Source organism: Alosa pseudoharengus, unplaced genomic scaffold, assembly GCF_046254945.1.
Source record: "Alosa pseudoharengus isolate Yale_2024_CS ecotype anadromous, Long Island Sound unplaced genomic scaffold, YU_APseudo_1.1 YU_APseudo_1.1_scf_9, whole genome shotgun sequence".
In the NCBI taxonomy this organism is placed as follows: Eukaryota; Metazoa; Chordata; class Actinopteri; order Clupeiformes; family Clupeidae; genus Alosa; species Alosa pseudoharengus.
Genome location: NW_027468881.1, coordinates 38,005,716 through 38,027,925, shown reverse-complemented (window position 1 = coordinate 38,027,925; position 22,210 = coordinate 38,005,716). Strand labels below are relative to the sequence as shown.

The window sequence follows — 22,210 nt, the reverse complement described above, 5'->3', positions numbered from 1 at the left end:
TTATAGTGGGAGCAGTGGGACAGAGGCAAGTAGGAGCTGCTTTCAGATGTGGAAAGACAGTCTAGTGTGTGTGCTTGCCTTTCTTTTTACTCTCTTTTTGCCCTGAAACATCCTCGGTTTTGTATATTTGCATGTCTTTCTGATAATGTTATTTTTCTAGACAGCTAAGCTTATCCTATCCATGGGAGTAAGTGTGTGCCCATAATGTTTCCCATAATTAATCATAGCCTGATCAAGGGGGTCCTCTTATCAGATGTGAAACAACCACAAACTTCAGTGTTATTTTTTGTCAGATGAGGGTTTTAGTTGCAGGTGATAAGATAATGTATAGCAACTCAGGGAATTTAATGTTATTAAGCTGATATTTTGGCCCTATTTCTTCCCCAGATGTCTTGTCTCTGTCATAGCCATTGATTCTTGGTTTCTGTTGTAGGCTAATATCCATTTCACCAGATTAACTACATGTATTTTATAGAAAGAGCATACACAGGTGTGAAGATTACATGGTTGACATCACTTTCTTTCTGGATTATGTGTTTGCATTTGTGTGAGAGTGACAGAATATTGGTGCACATCAGAATATTGGTGCATAGTAGTTATTTTACTAACCCCTGTTTATGTTTTTTTCTGAATGACGGGGTGATTTAGTTTGTCAGTGTGGTTTTAGGAGTTTCCCCCTCACTGAGAACACTCGAGGGCAGTTTGGCTCTCAGTAACATGCCAAGGTTCACTCTGTTGTCATGATTGATTTATATTGTATATGATCTCAGGAAATCTATATGTACCATAGTTTGGTGTAGTATACGCTTGTTTATTTTCACATAATGTCTCCAAAAGTGCCAAAAATAACAAGAGAATTGGTGGAGCACTTAATCGACTTCATTTTATCAAAGCTGGCAGATATAAGCTGAAATCTCTCTGGCCTCTGTTTGCTGCTTGCGAAAAGCTTGTCACATGGACAAGGCTGTATTACATGCTCCACCTATATTTGGGAAATGATTGAAAGCTATTGTCTTTTGTAGGAATGATTTGATACAACTTCTCCAAACACTGTTCTGTCACTGAGTACATGAAGACACTTTCTTGCACTTCATTTGTCCGGCCATGATAGCCTGTGAGAACTGAGTATTCACTGTTTTCATTTAAAGGGCTTTATGTTGAAAGAGTTACGTTTGTTCAGAAGTCAGTTTGTGAAGTGACCGCATATTCTCTGCTCTAAACAGAGCAATGAAGATCACTGAGTTGAGAAGACAGGAACCCGAGCGCCGCTGTTGATGCAGGCAGCTCACTGTGCCGGGATTAGTGTGTGCTTCACTTCACTGTGTGTGCTGAGTGTGTTTCACTAATTCACGGATTGGGATAAATGCAGAGACCAAATTTCCCTCACGGGATCAAAAGAGTATATATACTTATACTTACTTATACTAAAAGGCTGTGTTTCATGAGGCAACAAAAGCCCCAAATGACCACAGTATAGGTGACCAGAGAGAAGTGATTCAAACTAACCACATAAGGGCAAGCAGGAGGAGAGGACGGGGAGTGACCAATAGACAGGCAGACAGAAAGAAGTCTGAGAGGGAGTCAATGATGGGTGCCTATAAAGGGGCGGTCTCCCCTGCAAGCTGTTTGCTCCAGTCCCTCCTGTATTCCTGACCCCCACCCCCCTTTCCAACTCACTCAATGGGGTGATATCCTGCTAGTTACCGTAGCAATGGGACAGTGCGTGTGAGCTATGTGCAAGTGTTGGCTCAGCCTTCCTAGTCTCACCTTCAGGAGTAGGAATGCGTGAGCAAGGACAGGAGTCTCTCACTATTCTGGAGGGTTACTGCAGGAAACCTGAAAAAGACTGTTGTTGTTGTTGTTGCTTTCCACGCCATTTGATTAGGCTGTGATTATAACACCTATCTAGAGTTTAGCTAGAGAGAACAATATGTGGACAGGATCATGAATGGCAGGTCTAAGGGTAAAGTCTGTTGAAGGATTGCAATGGTGTCTCCTGGATTGGACGTGCCGCTCTCAGCTCTGGTGAGTAGGTTTCTCTGTGGGAATAGCAATTTGCTCATGCTACTACTGTTAGGACATTATTTTAAAGATTATTTTCTTTTGATGGGACACTTCATTTTACCTCATTTGGAAAGTAAAGGTTGTTGGATACTGACATATCTGTTCAGTTACGTAGCGGACAGTATCTGAAAAATACTCCTCTCTCAACCAAGTGACATGATTACTTCAATATACATTACTGAGTAGTTATCCTAGTCTACTTCCTGTCCCCAGAGACCTTGTAGTTCCTGCCACCTGTGTCCTTTCCCCAACATAAATCCCCCTCCTTCAGTGGTTGGCTGTGTGGAGACATGTCTAAACATAGCTGCAGGGACGTTATGGCTTGGTCAGTTTCACTCTGTGTTGATTGTATAAAGTTAAAAAACAATGGCAATCTCTGTTTGCAGAAGTGTACATTTTGTAGTGTAGTAGATTTAGCAAAGTAGCAAATTTGTCTTCACTTTTCTGAATACTTTGATGTATTTGTATGTCATAGAAACAGCTCTCCACCTAATGGGTATTATAAAACTGATATATCATGGGCAATTCATAATTGTTGTCTAATTTATTTGCTCTTTTCTTAGAAAAGAGAACATTTTAGAAGTGTTCAACAACGATATTACCAAGATACTACCTTACACAGTAGGCTATTTTTTGTCTAATGCAAGGAGAATGTCTTAAATTTGAGGAACATAAAAATGCAAGAATTACTTGAAATTACTGTAAGTATGTTTTAGGATCATTTTCCGAACAGATTACTTAATGTGTGGGCTAAATAAATACCATTGGTCCATTGATTAGTTAATTTCCTTTCTTCCTCTTACAGCCTTTTTGGTGGGATCTCTCAGATTGTTAGGCAGAGCATGTTCACATGACACATCACATGGCACAACATCACATGACATCCTCCAATTTCCAATAGACCTCTGAAGTTCGCCTACAAAAAAGCTGCCATCTTTGACATCCGGTATCTGGCGATTTTTCCTATGGGAAAATAACATGGGGATTTTGAATAATCGCACCTGTTAAAGTCTCGTGGGGATGAAAAAGTCTGAAATGCAGACGTTTTCCTGAACACACTTTTGTCCTCTGCCTTCGAGTGGATACTGTTATCTCCGGTAAGTGAAGGCGGCACACTTAGATTTTTGCTACTCCAGAGCTAACTTGCAATGCAATTTGCCATAGGTAGTTAGCTTCAATTAACAACCGGATCTCCTTATATGGGCAAAGATGGCCGTTTTGGATCTTTTTTGTAGGCGAACTTCAGAGGTCTATTGATTCATCATTCAGCACACCGGGTTAAGTGCAGACAAAATATACTGCATTATAGAGAACACTTAAATCATAAAGGGAACCCTTCAATCATACACTGGATCGGTACTCTGACACTATTTGGCTCTGAGCACAAGTAAAACTTTTAAGGCGAGTGTTTTATTTTGCAAAAACTGTCAGACATTCTGTGAATGTAGTTTGAGAATGGAGAAAAGGGTGAAAGGTTTCACAAAATGTATTTTAATAATTGTGGAAAACTGTAAGTGTTCCCTTAATTTTTTTGAGCAGTATATATAAGAAATTCCAGAGAATGTTGCTGCATGAGGCCCAGTGTGTATTTCTTCCATTGTGGTCAACTCCAGTCTTGCATTTAGGGTTAGATATTCTTAATCCATTAGGGTTAGATATTCTTAATCCATAACCCAATCTCAGTGTTTAAACATGGACCACTGGACTCATTTAATATCATTAACTTCTCATTTGATTTCATCTGGACCTCATAGAGCCGAGATGTCCCTGTCACACATGTTAGTGCAGATGGTAGACAATGCTGTCCCTGCCACACATGTTAGTGCAGATGGTAGCAGATGCTGTGCTGTACTGATATCCTCTGGCCCGGAGTCCCTTATTCCATCTCCATTTGGTCATTTATTTGACTCCTTTAAAACAAATGCGGTGTAAGTCCAATAGGTCAACTACTTGGCTTAATTCCACTTCCTGTTTGCTCAGAAAGGCTTGCAGGAAAGTGGAGCGAAAATGGAAAAAGGAAACTACAGGTCTCCTATGATGTATTTAGAGATTCTCTTAAGGCTTATCAAAACACAATCAAAGCAGCAAAGGCAGATTTCTATACTGAGCTTATTAATAATAATGCTCACAGACCTAAAGTGTTGTTAATTAATTCATTCTATCATTAATCTTCCTTCCACTTTATCCTCTCTGCCTGCTACAACAGAAAGCTGTGAGATGTTTCTCAATTCCTTTATTAAAGCGATGGTTCGGAGTAATTTCACCCTAGGGTCCTTTGCACCATGACCCCGAGCCAAACACCCTCCCAGAACCTTTTTTCCCTTGGTCGAGCCCTGGTCGAGTAGCGCTGTCAGAAACTAATGAAGTTCTGCAGTCGTGATGGAACCAACTTTTATCTCGGAAATTACCCCACTAATAATGCCCTGAATGGTACGAAACTTCTGCAGTAGTACAACTATGACCTTTAGTCCAATAACGAGGCATTAGAAAGTTTGTAGTTTCTGACAACACTACTCGACCAGGGTTCGACCAAGGGAAAAAAGGTTCTGGGAGGGTGTTTGGCTCGGGGTCATGGTGCAAAGTAACCTGACTCTCGCCAGATGAATTTCGTTCCGCCTAGCTCCACATCCATCTGGGACCAATCCATTGGAGTGTTGCTTCAGAAGGCTGGGCCTAATCAAAAAATGCTTGCATATGATTTAATAAGCCACTTGTCCGTCATCTATTGACGTGCTACTTCAACCACTCACATCGAAGCCAACCCGTGACGCTGATAACAGTCTCACAGTCGCTTTTACGCTATGTCACATCTATGAAACTCCCGCCCTGCGTCCTGATTGGCTCTACCATAAAATCGGTTGCAGAAATCACTCTCAATGGAAGAGGTCCCAGATGGATGTGAGTGAAGCTAGGCGGAGCTAAGCGGAACGAAATTCATCTGGCGAGAGTCAGGTAAGGTGCAAAGGACCCTAGGGTGAAATTACTCCGAACCATCGCTTTAACATAATTGACAACATAAAGTCTCATATCTCACCCTCAAATTCTGATCCTGCTTTGTATCAATCTGTAATTAGCCGCCTCCAACATTTCCAACCAGTCATATGAAGCCCTCTTCTTGCCATTCTGATATTCTTCTATCTCACCTTTTCAAAGAAGTTTTTGCAGCCATTTGCCCTTTTGTCTTGAGCACCATTAACAGTTGGTGGCCAATGGAGTGGTTCCCTCTGGTTCCCTCTGGTTTTATTGTGCAACCTCTCCTGAAGAAGCCTAGCCTTGATCCCTTGGATTTGAAAAATTATAGGCCCATATCTAAACTGCCTTTTCTCTCAAAGATCATAGAAAAAGTTGTTATGTCACAGGTCAATTCCTATTTTAGATCAGGCCCGCCAGCAGGTTTCATACGGCCCCCAAGATGTTTTGGGTAGGAAGGGAAAATTAGAAAGAAAAGATATTCACATCCAGCTGTCTTCAACAATTTGTAATAAGCAATTTCTGTGATAAATTGATTAAACCTATCACTACAGACCATCCTCAGGAAAGAAGAGGCCAAAAAACTGACATGGAAGTAGGGTGTTTCAAGAAAGAAAAAGCATGATATGATGAGTAAATGATTTGTACTTGTTTGCTCATGAGTGGGTATAGTAAAGGAGTATATCATTTAACAACACTCTGATACCAATGCAGAGAAATAAAAATTACCATGACAATGATGGTCCCCATGAGGTCTCATTCCAATAAATCTGGCCCACTGCCTGATATGAGTTTGACACCCCTGTTCTAGATCTTAGTCCTGCTTTTGACACCATTGACCATAGGATCCTTTTAAAATGCCTGGAAGTTGGTCTGCAAGGCACTGTGTTAAATTGGTTCAGATCTTACCTAATTGATAGATCCTTTTCAGTGCATTTAGGTAATGCTTCCCTATCATCTGCTCCTATTAAATGTGGTGTCCCCCAGGGTTCTATTTTAGGGCCTCTATTATTTTCTTTATGCATGCTTCCCCTGGGCTCCATTTTTTAATCAATACCATATTCGTTACCACTGCTACACAGATGATACCCAATTGTATATACCTGTGGCCCCTGAAAATTTCCCTGCTCATTGAGCAACCTTTTTCTCTGTCTCAATGACATTAAAAAGTGAATGGCTAACATTTTTTTACAGCTAAATGACAACAAAACAGAAGTGATAATTTTTGGACCACCAAGCACTGTCAACACTGTAAGCAAGGCTCTTGGCCCTCTGTCTATTAATCATCAGTGTTGTTAAAGGGATATTCCACCATTTGGGGAATTACACTCATTTACCACCTCCCCTCCAGTTAAAAAAATGATTTTTACCTTTCTCCAGTTCGCTCACTTTTAAGTGTGATGCTAATGGCCTAATATGATTCAATGATCTATGCTAGGCTGGAGCTAAATGTGGTATCGCCAGACTCACTGGCTGGATGAACTGGAGAAAGGCAAAAATCAATTGTTTAACTCGAGGGGAGGTGGAAAATGAGCGTAATTCCCCAAATGGTGGAATATCCACCTCAGTGTTTTCCTAGACTCATCTTTGACGTTTAATAAGCAAGTCAATAGTCAAGGGAAGCTTTTTCCAGCGAAGAATGATAGCAAAGCTTAAGTCTTTTCTCTCTTTCAGTGATTTAGAAATTCTTATCCATGCCTTTATTTTCTCAAGGCTTGATTACTGCAACTCACTATATGTAGGTTTAACTAAATCCACCCTGAATAGACTCCAGCTGGTCCAAAATGCTGCAGCCAGATTGTTAACTGGATCTAAGAAACGAGACCATATCACCAGTGTTGGCTAAACTGCACTCTTCCATCATCTTCCCAGTGTCTTCTTTCTGTTCCTTCTGCTTTCCTTAAATCTAAAGGTGACAGAGCTTTCTCTGTCTATGCCCCCCAGCTCTGGATTAGCCTTCCTGATGATGTCAAATCCTGCCCCACTATCTGTAGGTTTAAATCCAACCTAAAGACCTACCTCTTCTCCCTAGCTTTTAACACTCCCTGACCCCTTCACCTCTCCCCCATTTTTTTTCTTTCTCTGTTATTTTAACTCCTTGTCATTTTCTTTCATTTTTGTTTTTATTTTCATTAGTATTAATACAAGGGCCATCTGTTGTTATCTTTGAGATTTTACATCTGTTATTTTCTTTATTTGGCCTATTGATATTTTCTTATTTTTTATGTAAATCACTTTGGTGCAATGCTGTTGCTTTTAAATGTGCTATAAAAATAAATTGACTTGATTTGACTGGGGTTAGGATTAGGACGGGGCTGTGTCTACTTTAAATGGGCAACAATGGGTGACTTCAGAGCTATAGGTCATGTTGTTAGGTCAATTTGTTTTTTAACATGAAGGATTCCACATGAAAATAGTTCAGAAAAGCACAAGTACATGCAACACGGCTGCTCATTTCACAATTTCTTACACAGAGTTTAAGAGACTCACTGATAATAAATAGCTACTTAATAACTACTAGGTATCTCTTCCGGCTTAATTGGAACCCTGTAGCATCTACTGTATGGGAACAGTTCCATGACATAAGTATGGGAAATTAGTAAGTGGGGAAATTTGGTCTCTGCATTTATCCCAATCCGTGAATTATCGAAACACACTCAGCACACAGTGAACACACAGTGAGGTGAAGCACACACTAATCCCGGCGCAGTGAGCTGCCTGCAACAACAGCGGCGCTCGGGGAGCAGTGAGGGGTTAGGTGCCTTGCTCAAGGACACTTCAGCCGTGCCTACTGGTCGGGGTTCGAACCGGCAACCCTGCGGTTACAAGTCCGAAGCGCTAACCAGTAGGCCACGGCTGCCCAAGGGAGAGATGGTGATCATTTCCCTAGCCTGTGTACTATTGACTTGTCAAAGGGAAGGAGAGATGCTTCCTCACTGCCATCCCTGGCACATTCATTGCTGTGTGGACCTGTCTGTTTATCTATGATTTTCACAATTGTTCAGATCACTGTACAAACTTTTTAACCTCCAAACTAAAGCCAGAGACGTCATTGTCTGCACGCATAATGGCAGTCATCAAAATCTGTAAACACTGTAATATAAACAGAGTTGGAGAACTCAATGCAGAACACCTATGTTGATGACTTCAGATTCAGATAAGGTCTGATTTGCTGAGTTTTGTCGGTCTAAATTGAGTGAAACCGCCTGATGAGATATGGACAAACAGACTGAAATCCAATAACAGCAATCAGGCATATGTTTTGTGGTTTTCAAGATTGCAAAATAAATCTCTCTCTCTCTCTCTCTCTCTCTCTCTCTCTCTCGCTCTCTCTCTCTCTCTCTCTCTCTCTCTCTCTCGCTCTCTCTCTCTCTCTCTCTCTCTCGCTCTCTCTCATTTTGCACACTTCAGGGTCAGGCTCGCCACAGGAAGAACATGACGGAGTTTCTTGGCGACCCCAACATCCCCCCCCCAGACACATTGGCTCAGCTGGGCGGCTCTCTGCCTCCTGCCATCATTCCGGGGCCTGAGAGCTGGAAGAACCGCGCTGCCAGCCGATTCAGTGTCTTCTTTGGTGCCAGCAATATAACCTTTGGCAAGGTGGGACAGCCATCTCAATTTCCCTGATCTGTCACTCTGATTCCTTACAGGCTAGATAAGTGATACTTTTTGTCTAATATTGATTTAAGGTAAAACCAGCATTTCTCAACAAGAATGTCATCCCAATTTAATGGAGCCTGCAGACTGTCAGTCACTTTTGTCTTAACATTTTTGTATTTTCCCTAATCATTTTAAAATGTTTTCCCCTCTAAAAATGTTAATGTTGCAACAATAATGAGCAGCAGTGAGAATGCCGTTTATTATACTTTATGGGCAAAAAAAACTGCAAACACACAGTTTTCCAGAAACATTGTTTGTGAGGAGGAATGGGTTGCATGTACCGGTATGTGTGTGTGTGTGTGTGTGTGTCTGTCTGTCTGTCTGTCTGTGTGTGTGTGTGACTGTATGTGTCTGCCATCACAATCCAACCATCAGCTAAGGCATCCAGTAAATCTATAATGAATTCTGTGTATTTTGGTAGGAGGTGGACCGTGTGGAACAGCTCCAGCACAAACTCTACTCATACTCGCACTATGGGCTACCAAAGGTCCCCCCTCAGCTTGCCTTCCACCAGGACTCATGGGAGGGGGAGGAGGACAGCAATCTGAACATGGAGGAAAGCTGGCAAAAGCTACTAGACCAACCGGAGGTAGCACACAAGCACAGACACACACTACCATACATTCACATGACATCACATGATCGCAAGACTCACATCATCAACTCAAACACCTGTTTACACAAGTTGCCATTTCCCTGCTCTTCACTGTTAGTGGCTGTGTGTTGGTTTGCAGGCGCTGAGCAGGCGGCAGTTCCACCAACAAGAGGCCATCTGGGAGCTGCTACACACAGAGGTCACCTACATCAAAAAACTCAGAGTCATCACAGATGTACGTTTACCTCCTTCCATACCAGACTATACTGTTCTAATCTCACCATGTAATGGGTGTTACATGATTAGAAATACTAAAGTGCTAAGACGGGTTGAAAACATATTTCTCCAGAGGGCCATTCTGACATTGATGAAGTAAAGCACAGGAAACACATTGAATGGCTGAATGAAACACAACACATGTGATGCTGTTATGCCAAATGCTTATTTTAAAGTCCAGCATGCCTAGCTTCTACCCTTGCCCAGTGCCGCTGCTGCCCCTTTCGGTGCCCTAAGCAAGTTGCTGTATTGTCAGTTTAACCCTTAAAGGAGTACCGTCACACTGGTGTGACGGGAATGTTGGGAAATTAACATTCTAAAGAATATCTGGGTTCATTGAATTCAACATAGAATTTTAGAACCTTCAATTGTTGCGGAACTTAGAATGTTCAAAAACCTACACCTTTAAGGGTTAAGAGCATTGAGTCTTTACATTCTCATAATGTCCTTTTGCCAGCTCTTGTTTACACGCCTTGTTTGTTTGAGCTAAATTGATAGAAGTGCTGCTACTACCACCATGCACATCACACACTGTGCATAGGGCACCAAGGGAGGTGCCACCAAAATGTAGCCAATAGCTTTACTGTAAACTCATTTTTAATCTTCTTAGAGAGTGTTTACAATGGCAATATGCACCAACAGCAGCATTTCAGGTTCTCTCGCAATCTCCATTACGATCTAACTTGAACGTTATGCTTCTCCGTTTATCTGTGAGCTATCTGAGCGGGCACGAGAGAGAGGGAGAGAGAGAGAGGCAGAGAGAGAGAGATATCTACTTTTTAATATAAGAAGCTTTTAAAAGGAAATCATGAAGGCAACAAAGATGAGACTGGAGTAGATTGAGCAATTACCTGGTTCCCTCTAGCCTACTGACCTGTTATAAACTGTAAGAGCCAGGGCATTATGACATACTGTAGGCTGCACTCACTGTGATTTGGAAAAGGGACTAGAATATGAATGGAGCTGGCAAAAGATCATTTGGACAGTTGTATAGACACAATGCTCTTAAAGGGGAACTATGCAGTTTGTTTAGCTTAATTTACCTGAACTTCACAGCTTTAGTCATTGGAATGGTTATATGAGTTTTTCTTGGTCTCTTTTCTGCGCGCACAAGATGCGTTCCCAATTAAGTAGATCTGCTACAGGGTGGAGATTGAGAGAACCCAAAAAGTATCATCCTTGCATGTAACATGGTGACATTGCAAACGTTATCGAGGAAGATTGAAATGCAGTTTGCAGTAAAGCTGCTATTTATTAATGAAATCTGGGAGCTCCCTCTGTCCTTTGGTGCCCTACGCACAGTGTGTGATGCGTGTGTAGAGAGTGGCGGCACTGTCCACTGGCCTGTTTGAAGGCCTGATTTTTTTCAAGCTTTGTATGTCAATCTGGCATACCCTGAAATTACAATATATAATTACGTTTATAAAGCAATCTTGTCAACTGTCTTGGAGCCTCCTATCACAGCTGTTTCTATTATTTAACACAGAAATGCCTAAACATACTGAAGAAAGACTAATTTGTGGCATAACTTGGCTTGCTTCGTATTGAAATGAACTGACACTGATCACAAATACTTAGATGTCTTCTTTATTACACCTTTCTCTTCTTTGCCATTGTCATTTCAATCAAACATCGTTAAGTCAGTCATTCCAGGACTGTAAAGAAGAGTAATGTTTAGGTCTTTAGCACAATTTCAATTGAGGACAGCGCCCTCTGTTGTAAGGTTACAGCAAAAGCCTTGGATACATTTAGACTCGCCATTTGCTTACATAACACAGTGAGAGAGTTTTCCCCTTGAAGGTGTTGCGTGCCGGATTAAAGTTGCTTGTGGGCTGTGTCTTCACCATAGTCTCTGGTGGAGCTCTATGTTGGGACCATTTGAGTGGTCTGAAATGGAACTCTATGCTGTGGCCTATTCTGTGCTCTTTGGCAGGGTTTTATGCTGAAACCTTTTCTTTGTATGTTCTGGGGCAGTTGTTCTTGTGTGGGCTACTGAACCTGCAGGACAGCGGGCTCCTGGGTGAAGTGGAGCCAGTGCATCTCTTCAGTAATGTGCAGGACCTAGTGCGGGTGCACACAACGCTCTGGACCCAGGTCATGCAGCCAGCGCTTGACAAAGCCAGACATCTCCGAACCCCACTCAACCCAATAGACCTGCAGACAGGCTTCAGAACAGTGAGACCCGCTCATACATAGTCATCCACATGCTACACACACACACACACACACACATATACACATACATACACACACACACGTCGTACACACACACACACACACTCACACTCACACTCTCTCTCACACACACACACACACACACACACACACACACACACACTCACACACACTCACACACACACACATAAACATACACACTCATGCTTACACTTCAACACATACATTACCCCACATCTCACACAGTCAGATTATAGAATGCATGAATGTTTACACTTTGACATCTTAATGGCTTGTTAAAAGCACATAAATGTAGTGTATGTAATGGCATATTCATGTGGATGAATAATCACGTGTGTGTGTGTGTGTGTGTGTGTGTGTTTGGTATGGCACTTGTCTGTGTGTAGTTTGCCTCTAGGTTCCAGCCTTACATCCGCTACTGTATGGAGGAGGAGGCGTGTATGGAGAACATACGCACCTTACTCAGAGACAATGAGCTGTTTAGGATTTATGTAACAGTAAGTACTCGCATGCCTGGGAGTGTGAGTGTGACAGTGAATGGGAGTGTGAGTGTGGGTGTGTCTAGAGGGGGTTGTGTGTGTGTGATGTCAACCTCCTGTTTTGATGTGTGTTGAACAGTGGGCTGAAACGCACAAGGAGTGCAACCGTCTGAAGCTTGTTGACATGCTGGTGAAGCCTCATCAGAGACTCACCAAGTACCCGCTTCTGCTCAAGAGCATTCTGAAGAAGACTGACGACCCTGCAGCACGGGACTCCCTCAACAGGATGGTGAGGAAGGGAGGGACAGGGACGATGTGATAAATTGATAAAGAACGAGAGAAAGAAAGAGAAAGAAAGTGGTGTGGCTTTGTGATTGTGAGAGAGAGAGTGTGGACGTGTGCACAAGACAGCGGATATATGAATCTCTCTCTCTCTCTCTGTGTATGTGTGTCTGTGTGTGTGTGCGTGTGCGTGTGCGTGTACGTGTGCGTGTGCGTGCGCGTGTGTGTGTGTGTACATGCGTGCGTGCGTGCGTGTGTGTGCGTGCGTGCGTGCGTGCGTGCGTGTGTGTGCGTGCGTGTGTGTGTGTACGTGCGCAGGTGGTGTGTGTGGAGGGCTTCATTAACAGTGTGGATGCTCAGATGCATCAGCGTCAGGAGCAGCAGAAGTTGGCTGCTATCTCTGCTCGGGTGGAGGCCTACGAAACAACAGAGGGCAACAGTGAAGAGGTGGAGCGGGTGAGGGCCTCCTGATACTGCATACACCCCTGCACCACCCACTGGGCTTAAACCAATTAAACCAATACATATAGACATTTCTATACATTTCTTCTGCTCACAGAAGCCATTCACAACACTCTTGCAATCTAAGCAATGATTAGCAAAACATATCTTAATAAAATATAAAATAATCAAGTCTTGCTGATCCTAGCACTTACCAGCCGTCATTAACTGACACTCAACTGTTTAAAAACAGCACTCACTGATGCACTTATTCTTACTGTACTCTACCGTTTTTAAATTGTTGAGAGAATTACTTAACTTAATCTGTTACCATGTTGTTAGTGACTTTGGTTAAAAATGCGTCAGCCAAATGTAATGTAATGTAATGTAATGTAATGTAATGTAAAATATTCTATAAATAGATATTAAAGATATCAGTCATTTTGTCCAGTTGGCAAAATGTTAACATGAATAGCATATACACGTGGACTTTTTCAGATACTGCGGGAGTTCAGTCGCCTTGACCTGATGGCCCCAATGATTGACACCTCCCCAGAGGAGACTCGGCAGCTGCACCTGGAAGGGACACTGCGCATGAAGGAGGGAAAGGACAGCAAGGTGAGCAAAGCAACCTCTCACCTTACAACCTCTAGTCCGAACAACAGACCACTGCAACCTCTCACCTTACAACCTCTAGTCCGAACAACAGACCACTGCAACCTCTCACCTTACAACCCCTAGTCCGAACAACAGACCACTGCAACCTCTCACCTTACAACCTCTGGTCTGAACAACAGACCACTGCAACCTCTCACTTTACAACCTCTGGTCTGAACAACTACTGGTTAGCGCTTCGGACTTGTAACCGGAGGGTTGCCGGTTCGAACCCCGACCAGTAGGCACGGTTGAAGTGCCCTTGAGCAAGACACCACTCCCCGAACGCTGCTGTTGTTGCAGGCAGCTTACTGCACCGGGATTAGTGTGTGCTTCTGTTCACTGTGTGCTGAGTGTGTTTCACTAATTCACGGATTGGGATAAATGCAGAGACAAAATTTCCCTCACGGGATCAAAAGAGTACATATGCTTATGCTTATACTAGAGAACAACATATCAGAATCCAGACACAGACATGTGATGCATATCCAGACTCAAAGGGTCAATGTGTGTGTGTGTGTGTATGTGTGTGTGTTTGTCCATCCCTTAGATGGAGGTGTACTGTTTTCTATTCACGGACCTGTTGCTGATCACTAAGCCTGTGAAACGTGTGGAGAAAGTAAAGGTTATCAGGCAGCCCCTTCTCATACACAATGTTGTGTGCAGAGAGCTCAAAGATCCTGGTAAGAAACACATTTTATTTGTGCCGTAAATAAAAGGACGATTCCTTTATAAGGCTTTTCCTCTCTGTAATTCACCCATGTATTATAATCTTATGTCTCCTTAAGGCACATTTGTGCTCATTTACCTCAACGACTTCAAAATTGCTGTGGCTGCCTACTCCTTCCAGGCCAATAGCGCCACCCAGGGGCGAAGCTGGATAGATGCTATCTGTAATGTGCAGGTAGGAGCATCAGTGAAAGTTCCCTCTGAAAGTCTCAGTAATCCCAAGCTTTGTGTGCTAATATGTGTCTGTTCATGTGTGTTCATGTGTGTGTGTGTGTGTGTTCATGTGTGTGTGTGTGTGTGTGTGTTCATGTGTGCTAATGTGTGTGTGTGTGTGTGTTCATGTGTGTGTGTGTGTGTGTGTGTTCATGTGTGTGTGTGTGTGTGTGTGTGTGTGTGTGTGTGTGTGTGTTCATGTGTGTGTGTGTGTGTGTGTGTGTGTGTGTGTTCATGTGTGTGTGTGTGTGTGTGTGTTCATGTGTGTGTGTGTGTGTGTGTGTTCATGTGTGTGTGTGTGTGTTCATGTGTGTGTGTGTGTGTGTGTGTGTGTGTGTGTGTGTGTGTGTGTGTGTGTGTGTTCATGTGTGTGTGTGTGTGTGTGTGTTCATGTGTGTGTGTGTGTGTGTGTGTGTGTGTTCATGTGTGTGTGTGTGTGTTCATGTCTGTGTGTGTGTGTGTGTGTGTGTGTGTGTGTGTGTGTGTGTGTGTTCATGTGTGTGTGTGTGTGTGTGTGTGGGTGTGGGTGTGTGTGTGTGTGTGTGTGTGTTCATGTGTGTGTGTGTGTGTTCATGTGTGTGTGTGTGTGTGTGTGTGTGTGTGTGTGTGTGTGTGTGTGTTCATGTGTGTGTGTGTGTGTGTGTGTGTGTGTGTGTGTGTGTGTGTGTGTGTGTGTGTGTGTGTCACAGAACCAGTTGAAGCGGCTACGCAGTGAGGAGGCTCAGCGGAGACATGCGCGCCAGCAACAGAAGCTGGAGGAAGAGGAGGAGGCAGAGGAAGACGAGAGCAGCAACTCTACAGCCAGCTCCCCTTCCCTTCAGCAGCGACAGGCTCGCCAGACCAGGTGCACACACACACACACACACACACACGCCATCATATAGTGACCAGGAATATGTTAAATATGCATTTGCACACACACACACACACACACACACGCCATCATATAGTGACCAGGAATATGTTAAATATGCATTTGCACACACACACACACACACACACACACGCCATCATATAGTAACCAGGAATATGTTAAATATGCATTTGCACACACACACACACACACACACACACACGCCATCATATAGTAACCAGGAATATGTTAAATATGCATTTGCACACACACACACACACACACACACACGCCATCATATAGTAACCAGGAATATGTTAAATATGCATTTGCACACACACACACACACACACACACACGCCATCATATAGTAACCAGGAATATGTTAAATATGCATGTATGTTTTTATAGTACTTTATATTTATGTGTGCATGTTTGAACAATTTCACTTAAAAACACAATGCACAACACTCACGCGCGCGCGCACACACACACATACACACACACACACACACACACACACAAACACACACACACACACACACACACACACACACACACACACACACACAATATGTTGCTTCACATGAACAAAATAATTTAGTATTTTTTTGTATTCCACACTGTGTTCTTTCAGTGTATCTGAAGGCTCTTCTGAAACTCTGCCGGTGATGGAAGTGGAACCCAGTGGGGCTCTTGCAGGGTCAAGGGCTCCTGGACCTAACAGGACTCCTCAAGCCCAGGGTCAGGAGTTTGTATCCAGCGTGACAGAAGACGATCGACAAACTGGTGTGGCAGAGATCAACCCACAAAGTCGCTCCTTATCCATGGACAGTGCTTATGGTACACTCTCTCCCCAGTCAATGTTGGAGCTGCAGGGACCAACCAATAGGAACGAGGGAGAGGAGACGGACAGAGATAGGGAGGAGGAGCAGGTGATGCTGTGTGAGAGAGCTGAGCTGGAGGAAGAGCAAAAGGAGAGGAGGAAAGAGGGCCAAACAGAGGGAGGAGAAGACTTGTGTGAGCACGCGGGTCAGACACAGAAGCCCAGGCGGAGGGCGCCGGTGCAAATGCGCGTCCAGATGCTACAGACGCTTGCACACAAGTCCCGCTCTGAAGACAACCTCCTCCAGCGCCTGCACACTGACCCCTCCACTACTGCTGCCTGGTGTGCTGCCACCGACGCCTCCGCTAAGCAGCGGCAGCATGCAGGGGGACTAGGAGAGTGCATGGCCTCAGCGGGGGGACTAGGAGAGCGCATGGCCCCAGGCAGGATGAGCCACAGCAGGAGCCTGACGGAGCTGGGCCCCGGGGGAGAAGTGGAGACACAGACAGGTGAGCAGACACCGCCTGAGATGTTTGAAGATCATCTGACCCGCAGCCTTCCAGCTGGGAGTCTTTCTCGTGCGTTGAGGACAGCTCAGGGCTTACGGCACAGGGGAGAAGTAGACTTTCCCAGCACAGAGATGGAGGTCATGGGGCTCTCTGGAGGTCAGGGGAAGCGCACAAAGGACCCTGCCTCAGTGGAAGAGGCAGCCAACAAAAAGTGCCCTGGTCAGCAGCATAAGAAGCTCACGCTAGCCCAGCTTTACCGCATACGCACCACTTTGGTCCTCAACTCCACACTCACTGCCTCGTAAGTATGTATGAGTGTGTAAGTGTGTATGAGTGTGTAAGTCTGTATGAGTGTGTATGAGTGTGTAAGTGTGTATGAGTGTGTAAGTGTGAGTATGTAAGTGTGTATGAGTGTGTAAGCGTGTATGAGTGTGTAAGTGTGTATGAGTGTGTATGAGTGTGTATGAGTATTATGAGTGTGTAAGTGTATATGAGTGTGCATGAATGTGTATGAGTGTGTAAGTGTGTATGAGTGTGTATGAATGTGTATGAGTGTGTAAGTGTGTATGAGTGTGTAAGTGTGTGTGAGTATGTAAGTGTGTGTGAGTGTGTAAATAAGTGTGTAAGTGTGTATGAGTGTGTAATGTGTATGAGTGTGTAAGTGTGTATGAGTGTGTATGAGTGTGTAAGTGTGTATGAATGTGTATGAGTGTAAGTGTTTATGAGTGTGTAAGTGTGTATGAGTGTGTATGAATGTGTATGAGTGTGTAAGTGTGTATGAGTGTGTAAGTGTGTGTGTAAGCGAAAACTCCAATAGCAGAGATGATGGTCAGTGCAATTAAGATAAAGGGCATTATGCAATGTCATGCTGCATTTAAAAAAACTCTTAATGGCTATCTGAAGTGGACTTTTCTGCGTATTGAATTTAGGTTATTTGGGGTTTGCAAGGTATTTCTTTAGTATGTTGCGTTGAATGCAACCTGATGCTTTGTTGTTTGTTACACACAGCCATTATTCCTTCTCTGATTGATTGTGAGTGAAGCCAGAGTTAAAGGTTATGAATAGTCTGTGTTGTTTGATTGTGAGTGAAGCCAGAGTTAAAGGTTATGAATAGTCTGTGTTGTTTGATTGTGAGTGAAGCCAGAGTTAAAGGTTATGAATAGTCTGTGTTGTTTGATTGTGAGTGAAGCCAGAGTTAAAGGTTATGAATAGTCTGTGTTGTTTGATTGTGAGTGAAGCCAGAGTTAAAGGTTATGAATAGTCTGTGTTGAGCATATGGCTGACTGATCTCATCAGCATTTACATTTTGTATCACAGTGATATTTCCATTGGTTATCAATTACGTAACTTTGTAAGCTATGTTCTCATTCAGAAGGACCCCCTGTGCATGTTCACACAACAATGATTTATCAAAGCTCCTTTTTTACAGTGTCCATCAGGATCACAAGCAGATCAGTTTCCTGTGCAGAGACGTGTTCGTTATTGCTATTTTGGCAAACCTGCCATGTTATTAGAAATCCATGGTGTAGGGCACCTGGCCTTTAAAGGGAATGGAAGATGACACTCTGATTGGTTTATTGTGTGTTACACCCTTTTGAACCACACACCTCTTCCACTGTTAAAATAGCAAAAGTGGATGTGAAATGCCCTAAAGGTAGCAGCTGTGCCGCATGCTTCAGACCATGTGTTTAGATGGTTATAATAAGGCCCCAAGTCATCTTACGGTTAAACATGTTAATGCTGCTCAAAATGCTAATGCCAACTTAGTGCATTCAGAGCACAGCAACCTTGTCAGTTACCTTCAAATGATACATTAATTACGAGAGTTGATTTGAAGTAGTCTGCCCATAATGACATCTAAATAAGGTCAAATCATTAACTTTGCTCTGACTGTCATTTTTGCTCAGTACAACTTAATTTATTCTCTGCATTCATAATTATTGTTTTTCTCCAGGGAGGTGTAGCCACAGTGACAAGCACCCAGACGCCATCTCTTGCACATCGGAGTGTAAACTACTTCGTTCAACACAAAGCAAATGCACTTCAAACTGAGTTCTGGGACTGCCTTGCTGTAAAAGCCTCATTTCTCTGTATATGCTACCTTGTTTCGTTAGCACACTTTAAGGTATTTCTTGTCTTTCTGCATAGGCAGAGTAGCACAGGCTCATATTTTGCACTTTGAAACACAAGTAGCATTGAAGAGAGAGTTGTATGAGTTACGGTATGAGGTAAAGCAAGCCTTGGTATTACAATAAGAGGAACCTTTGAGGAGGAAGTAAACCATGGACTTCTGGTAGGACATGAGTCTTGCTGTTGGCATACAAGCAAAAGAGAAGAGGGCCACGAGGAGGAGAGTGGACCTGCGGGACTCTGGCGCCATCCAGTGGTCAAGGCGTGAGCTTGAACTACATTGAGAGTTGTAGCTGAAGAAGTCCTTTGGTTTGTGGGGAATGTGCCTTGATTTGAAAATTCAAAAAACAATGTAGTGTTCTGTATTTGAGCAGTTGTTGGTTACGCCAGTGTGGCAATATGCCACTGCCATGGTCGATATTTGATACATCATTTATCCCATAGTATAACACATTTACTAGAAATGAACATTATTTATGTGACTATGAAAACCATTTTGACTATCCTTTTATAGTTGAAAAGCAGACACATGGGTAGATGGTTCAATTTTACCCCATGCTTCTTATACTTTTTCCTTCAACATTCTGTATCAAACATAGTACATTCCCTCTACATTCTATATTAAATTTGGTTGTGGCCTAGTCAGGCTTCTGGGTTTCCAAGTGAAACGCTGGAAGGTTGTGAGTCCCAGGAGCTGCCTCCACTGTGCCCCTGGCCAAGGCACTTAACACTGAGCTGTTTCAGGGGACTGTCCCTGCTGTTAATTCACTGTAAGTTGCATTGCAAAAGCGTCCGCTAAATTACAAACAACAATACTTTACTATGTTAAAACTTGTCAACAAGTGGATTAATTGTACTACTACAGGGCACAATGCGTTACAAATCAGGAAATTAATATGTACCATAATATAAATGTGAAAGGGTCTCTCTCTCTCTCTCTCTCTCTCTCTGTGTGTGTGCATGCGTGCGTGCGTGTGTGTGTGTGTGTGTGCGCAGGCGCGCACATTAAGAAGTTGGATGGACTTCGGCTAATCCAAGCCAAAATAATTACTTGACTTCAGCCAAAAATGAATTTACCAGCTGCTGGATTTGTACACAGCAGAGAGCCGGTCCCAGACCGGAGTACAGCAGATGGCTATAGAATAGGATGTGTGCACCTTCACTTGGATAAAGAATTTGAGAGAACTGAACTATTACATGAAAGTGGAATTGTGTTGTTATACCGGCATGCAGAATAACTTTTAACATAATTAAAAAAAAAAAAAAGTTATTGCTATCTGAAATAGAGCAACTACAACCTCACTGTACACAAATGTACACACATTGATGATATAACTGAGGGATCTATTGGCCGTATTATGATTTTGTATAATGGTTCAGAGTGAGCGAGTTATACTATACCTATACTGTTGGTGCCTCAGGATCAAATATAATGATCTACCTGTTTTCTAACTCTTCACAACACGAACCATGCAGCTGGATATTAACTGTGGTTCCCAACGAATTCCACACGCTCTGCTAAAAGAACTTAGAACTTATACTTCCCATTTCCATTCTATCATCCATTGTTTTATTTTTTTATACTTTTTACTTTTCTGTTATATTTATTAAGGCTTTGCTGTTTATACATATGAAAGAGACATTTTTAGTTTATTTAATGTGCTTTGTATATTTAGTTTAATCATGTCTTCAGTTACTGCTAAAAGGCAATTAGCAATTACATTCTCTGAACAATGTTAGACTGTTGCGTTTGAAAAAAATGAAAAGAAAGAAATTGAATCGCGAAAGTCTTTACTTATTACTTGTTATAAAAAATGTATTACAGCATAAAGGTAGCTGTCTCTACAGTATAAAGACAGATTGTAATAAATAAAGATGTTTTGGATTCTGTTGTTGACAAATATCTAGCAACGGTAAAGTGGAATGATTTTGGTGTTTGAGTGCATGCTGTTTACTAACTAGATGTACCGCAGAGCGGTACAAAGCCCAGTCCCGCACATTTTTGGGGGGCCACACAATAAATTAATTTATGTTACTATACACCAACTGGCCTGTAGGTGGCCGGAGACAGTTTTCTGTGAATATCTCGAGAACTGTAGGGCCTAGGACATACATGGGCAACATACGGCCCGCGGGCCACATCCGGCCCGTGGGCTTTCCCTGACCGGCCCGCGTAAGGTCCGTGAAAGAACAATAGTCAAGAGCCTAGCATAGAGATAATGCATGCAAATCAATATTGTTGTTTTTATTTTCAAAGCGACTGCTATTTGTACGCCCATACATTTGTGCGTGGATGCATACGACGTAAACACATTCACTGATGTGCTGGTGAATAGAATTTATGCTTCTGCGTCGACACAATGCAGTTGCCTTTACGTCGGCGTAAACCTTTCAAAGTTTTGTGTCTCTTATGTCTGCGTCGCTCACCACCGCAAAGGTTGTTAGAACGAACTCCTACTGCTGCTCGTTGACGATACGAAGTGTTCATTTCAAAACGTTACTGGCAGATAGACAGTTTACAATCGGATAACCCCGTAATTGTAACCAAAATATGTCTGAGTTTATTTGCAAAGCTTATGTTAGCGAACTAGTATGATGCTACTACCCACAGGTTGCTTGAAGCAGCCGGCTCAACACACAGAGCGAGTTGACCAATCACCGTTATGTGCATAAAGTTAAAGCAAAAACATAGCCTATATTTTTAAAATAGTTTTCTTTGTGTATGTTGATTAACTAATGACAGCCTACTATTGTCTGCTCCACATTTTCGTAGTCTAATTCTGCATAGAGTTAATTTAATGATGGTAATGATTTAATGATGAAATATTGCTGAGGAAATGGTGGCACAGGCCTATCGGTTGTACTGACTCCTTCACATTTTCATGACCTAGCCTAATTATATAGATAGGCTATTGTAGTACTTTTTTATATCAGTCTTTGAAAACTGAAAAAAATGTCAATGTCAAAAAATCTTTTTCGAGAATGAGGAGTAAATACTGGACATAGACTAAATATTGCTGTTTTTCCTTTGTCTCCCTCACATTTTCATCTGTTCTTACGACTAGTAAACAAAACCATATGATTTACTTAATGTTATACAAGAACAGAATAGAATTGAACAGAATTGAGTTCAGACTTGAGTTCGGTATTTTGGGTCCGGCCCTCCTCAACAGTCCCAGTTTGTCATGTGGCCCCTTGGGGAAATTAGTTGCCCACCCCTGGCCTAGGAGGACCAAAATATGACCGCTGCCCAGTCCAGCACAATTTTCCACAAAAATAAGTCACGCTTGTCAAATTGTGTTCATTTCCTACTTTGTTCCTTTTTTGTGTTTG

The 22,210-nt window shown here is 42.7% G+C and overlaps 1 protein-coding gene across 3 annotated transcripts in view; it reads left to right on the top strand.

Annotated features, from left to right (window-relative positions):
* The window catches only part of plekhg5b (pleckstrin homology domain containing, family G (with RhoGef domain) member 5b), a 29,869-nt gene extending 9,099 nt beyond the window's left edge, over positions 1 to 20,770 (top strand). Inside the window, exons 1-14 of one of the 3 annotated variants that reach the window (XM_076276232.1) lie at positions 1,949 to 2,025; positions 8,446 to 8,634; positions 9,116 to 9,283; positions 9,429 to 9,524; positions 11,540 to 11,740; positions 12,148 to 12,258; positions 12,380 to 12,529; positions 12,841 to 12,978; positions 13,462 to 13,581; positions 14,168 to 14,300; positions 14,406 to 14,521; positions 15,249 to 15,403; positions 16,050 to 17,048; positions 18,702 to 20,770. In XM_076276232.1, coding sequence (XP_076132347.1) covers positions 1,987 to 2,025; positions 8,446 to 8,634; positions 9,116 to 9,283; positions 9,429 to 9,524; positions 11,540 to 11,740; positions 12,148 to 12,258; positions 12,380 to 12,529; positions 12,841 to 12,978; positions 13,462 to 13,581; positions 14,168 to 14,300; positions 14,406 to 14,521; positions 15,249 to 15,403; positions 16,050 to 17,048; positions 18,702 to 18,711 — 2,625 coding nt within the window. In that variant the 5' untranslated portion in view covers positions 1,949 to 1,986 and the 3' untranslated portion in view covers positions 18,712 to 20,770. Of the gene's footprint in view, positions 1 to 1,948; positions 2,026 to 8,445; positions 8,635 to 9,115; positions 9,284 to 9,428; positions 9,525 to 11,539; positions 11,741 to 12,147; positions 12,259 to 12,379; positions 12,530 to 12,840; positions 12,979 to 13,461; positions 13,582 to 14,167; positions 14,301 to 14,405; positions 14,522 to 15,248; positions 15,404 to 16,049; positions 17,053 to 18,701 lie in introns of those variants that run through there. The other 2 variants (XM_076276230.1, XM_076276231.1) reach the window with 2 other exon arrangements.
* The last annotated feature ends 1,440 nt before the right edge of the window (positions 20,771 to 22,210 follow it).